The 3,059-nt window shown below is 47.1% G+C and overlaps 1 protein-coding gene across 1 annotated transcript; it reads left to right on the plus strand.

Moving 5' to 3' along the window:
* Positions 1-866: 866 nt before the first annotated feature.
* LOC125630271 (uncharacterized) lies at positions 867-2,682 on the plus strand. The gene is made up of 2 exons (XM_048835970.2): positions 867-1,466; positions 2,056-2,682. Exons 1-2 carry the CDS (start codon positions 884-886, stop codon positions 2,574-2,576), a joined length of 1,104 nt encoding a protein of 367 aa, XP_048691927.2. The 5' UTR covers positions 867-883; the 3' UTR covers positions 2,577-2,682.
* The last annotated feature ends 377 nt before the right edge of the window (positions 2,683-3,059 follow it).

The following is a 3,059-nucleotide window of genomic DNA, read 5'->3' on the forward strand; positions in this document are numbered from 1 at the left end:
TAGTGAAACTCATCTCTTCCTTCCCTTATCTCCCAAGACCTAAGTTCATGCTGTTGTATTTGTCCTGAGTCTCAATCATGTTTTCACCATTATTAATTACTATCAAATTAGGGCTGTCAAACGATTAAAAAAATAATCGTGATTAATCATGATTAAAAAATAAATTGTGATTAATTGCGCAATTAATCACACTGTTAAACAATAATAGAATACCATTTATTTAAATATTTTTGGGTGTTTTCTACATTTTCAAATATATTGATTTCATTTACAACACAGAATACAAAGTGTACAGTGCTCACTTTATATTTATTTTTGATTACAAGTATTTGCACTGTAAAAAAACAAAAGAAATAGTATTTTTCAGTACACCTCATACAAGTACTGTAGTGCGATCTCTTTATCATGAAAGTGCAACTTACAAATATAGAATTATGTACAAAAAACTGCATTCAAAAATAACACAATGTAAAACTTTATATCTTACAAGTCCACTCAGTCCTACTTCTTGTTCAGGCAATCACTCAGCCCTGGTCTACACTAGGACTTTAGGTCGAATTTAGCAGCATTAAATCGATGTAAACCTGCACCCGTCCACACGATGAAGCCCTTTATTTCGACTTAAAGGGCTCTTAAAATCGATTTCCTTACTCCACCCCTGACAAGTGGATTAGCGCTTAAATCGGCCTTGCCGGCTCGAATTTGGGGTACTATGGACACAATTCGACGGTATTGGCATCCGGGAGCTATCCCAGAGTGCTCCATTGTGACCGCTCTGGACAGCACTCTCAACTCAGATGCACTGGCCAGGTAGACAGGAAAAGAACCGCGAACTTTTAAATCTCATTTCCTGTTTGGCCAACGTGGCAAGCTGCAGGTGACCATGCAGAGCTCATCAGCACAGGTGACCATGATGGAGTCCCAGAATCGCAAAAGAGCTCCAGCATGGACCGAACGGGAGGTACGGGATCTGATCGCTGTTTGGGGAGAGGAATCCGTGCTATCAGAACTCCGTTCCAGTTTTCGAAATGCCAAAACCTTTGTCAAAATCTCCCAGGGCATGAAGGACAGAGGGCATAACAGGGACCCGAAGCAGTGCCACGTGAAACTGAAGGAGCTGAGGCAAGCCTACCAGAAAACCAGAGAGGCGAACGGCCGCTCCGGGTCAGAGCCCCAAACATGCCGCTTCTATGATGAGCTGCATGCCATTTTAGGGGGTTCAGCCACCACTGCCCCAGCCGTGTTGTTTGACTCCTTCAATGGAGATGGAGGCAATATGGAAGCAGGTTTTGGGGACGAAGAAGATGATGATGATGATGAGGTTGTAGATAGCTCACAGCAAGCAAGCGGAGAAACCGGTTTTCCCGACAGCCAGGAACTGTTTCTCACCCTGGACCTGGAGCCAGTACCCCCCGAACCCACCCAAGGCTGCCTCCTGGACCCAGCAGGCGGAGAAGGGACCTCCGGTGAGTGTACCTTTTAAAATACTATACATGGTTTAAAAGCAAGCATGTGAAAGGGATTACTTTGCCCTGGCATTCGCGGTTCTCCTGGATGTACTCCCAAATCCTTTGCAAAAGGTTTCTGGGGAGGGCAGCCTTATTGCGTCCTTCATGGTAGGACACTTTACCACTCCAGGCCAGTAACACGTACTCGGGAATCATTGTACAACAAAGCATTGCAGTGTATGTTTGCTGGCGTTCAAACAACATCCGTTCTTTATCTCTCTGTGTTATCCTCAGGAGAGTGAGATATAATTCATGGTCACCTGGTTGAAATAGAGTGCTTTTCTTCAGGGGACACTCAGAGGAGCCCATTCCTGCTGGGCTGTTTGCCTGTGGCTGAACAGAAATGTTCCCCGCTGTTAGCCACAGGGAGGGGGGAAGGTTGAGGGGGTAGCCACGCGGTGGGGCGAGGCAAAATGCGACCTTGTAACGAAAGCACATGTGCTATGTATGAAATGTTAACAGCAAGGTTTACCCTGAAAGAGTGTAGCCACTGTTTTATAAAATGTGTCTTTTTAAATACCGCTGTCCCTTTTTTTTTCTCCACCAGCTGCATGTGTTTCAATGATCACAGGATCTTCTCCTTCCCAGAGGCTAGTGAAGCTTAGAAAGAAAAAAAAACGCACTCGCAATGAAATGTTCTCCGGGCTCCTGCTGTCCTCCCACACTGACAGAGCACAGACGAATGCGTGGAGGCAAATAATGTCAGAGTGCAGGAAAGCACAAAATGACCGGGAGGAGAGGTGGCGGGCTGAAGAGAGTAAGTGGCGGGCTGAAGACAGGGCTGAAGCTCAAATGTGGCGGCAGCGTAATGAGAGGAGGCAGGATTCAATGCTGAGGCTGCTGGAGGACCAAACCAGTATGCTCCAGTGTAAGGCTGAGTTGCAGCAAAGGCAGCTGGAGCACAGACTGCCACTGCAGCCCCTGAGTAACCAACCGCCCTCCTCCCCAAGTTCCATAGCCTCCACACCCAGACGCCCAAGAACGCGGTGGGGGGGCCTCCGGCCAACCAGCCACTCCACCACAGAGGATTGCCCCAAAAAAAGAAGGCTGTCATTCAATAAATTTTAAAGTTGTAAACTTTTAAAGTGCTGTGTGGCATTTTCCTTCCCTCCTCCACCACCCCTCCTGGGCTACCTTGGTAGTCATCCCCCTATTTGTGTGATGAAAGAATAAAGAATGCATGAATGTGACGCAACAATGACTTTATTGCCTCTGCAAGCGGTGATTGAAGGGAGGAGGAGAGGGTGGTTAGCTTACAGGGAAGTAGAGTGAACCAAGGGGCTGGGGGTTTCATCAAGGAGAAACAAACAGAACTTTCACACCGTAGCCTGGCCAGTCATGAAACTGGTTTTCAAAGCTTCTCTGATGCGTACCGCGCCCTCCTGTGCTCTTCTAACCGCCCTGGTGTCTGGCTGCGCGTAACCAGCAGCCAGGTGATTTGCCTCAACCTCCCACCCTGCCATAAACGTCTCCCCCTTACTCTCACAGATATTGTGGAGCACACAGCAAGCAGTAATAACAGTGGGAATATTGGTTTCACTGAGGTTTAAG

The sequence above is a fragment of the Caretta caretta genome, chromosome 1, assembly GCF_965140235.1.
Source record: "Caretta caretta isolate rCarCar2 chromosome 1, rCarCar1.hap1, whole genome shotgun sequence".
Taxonomy (NCBI): Eukaryota; Metazoa; Chordata; order Testudines; family Cheloniidae; genus Caretta; species Caretta caretta.

Excerpts from the sequence above, each read along its gene's own strand:
- LOC125630271 (XM_048835970.2), top strand. The coding sequence starts at position 884 with ATGCAGAGCTCATCAGCACAGGTGACCATGATGGAGTCCCAGAATCGC. Across the intron at positions 1,467-2,055 it reads AGGCGGAGAAGGGACCTCCG|CTGCATGTGTTTCAATGATC; the intron begins GTGAGTGTACCT and ends TTTCTCCACCAG.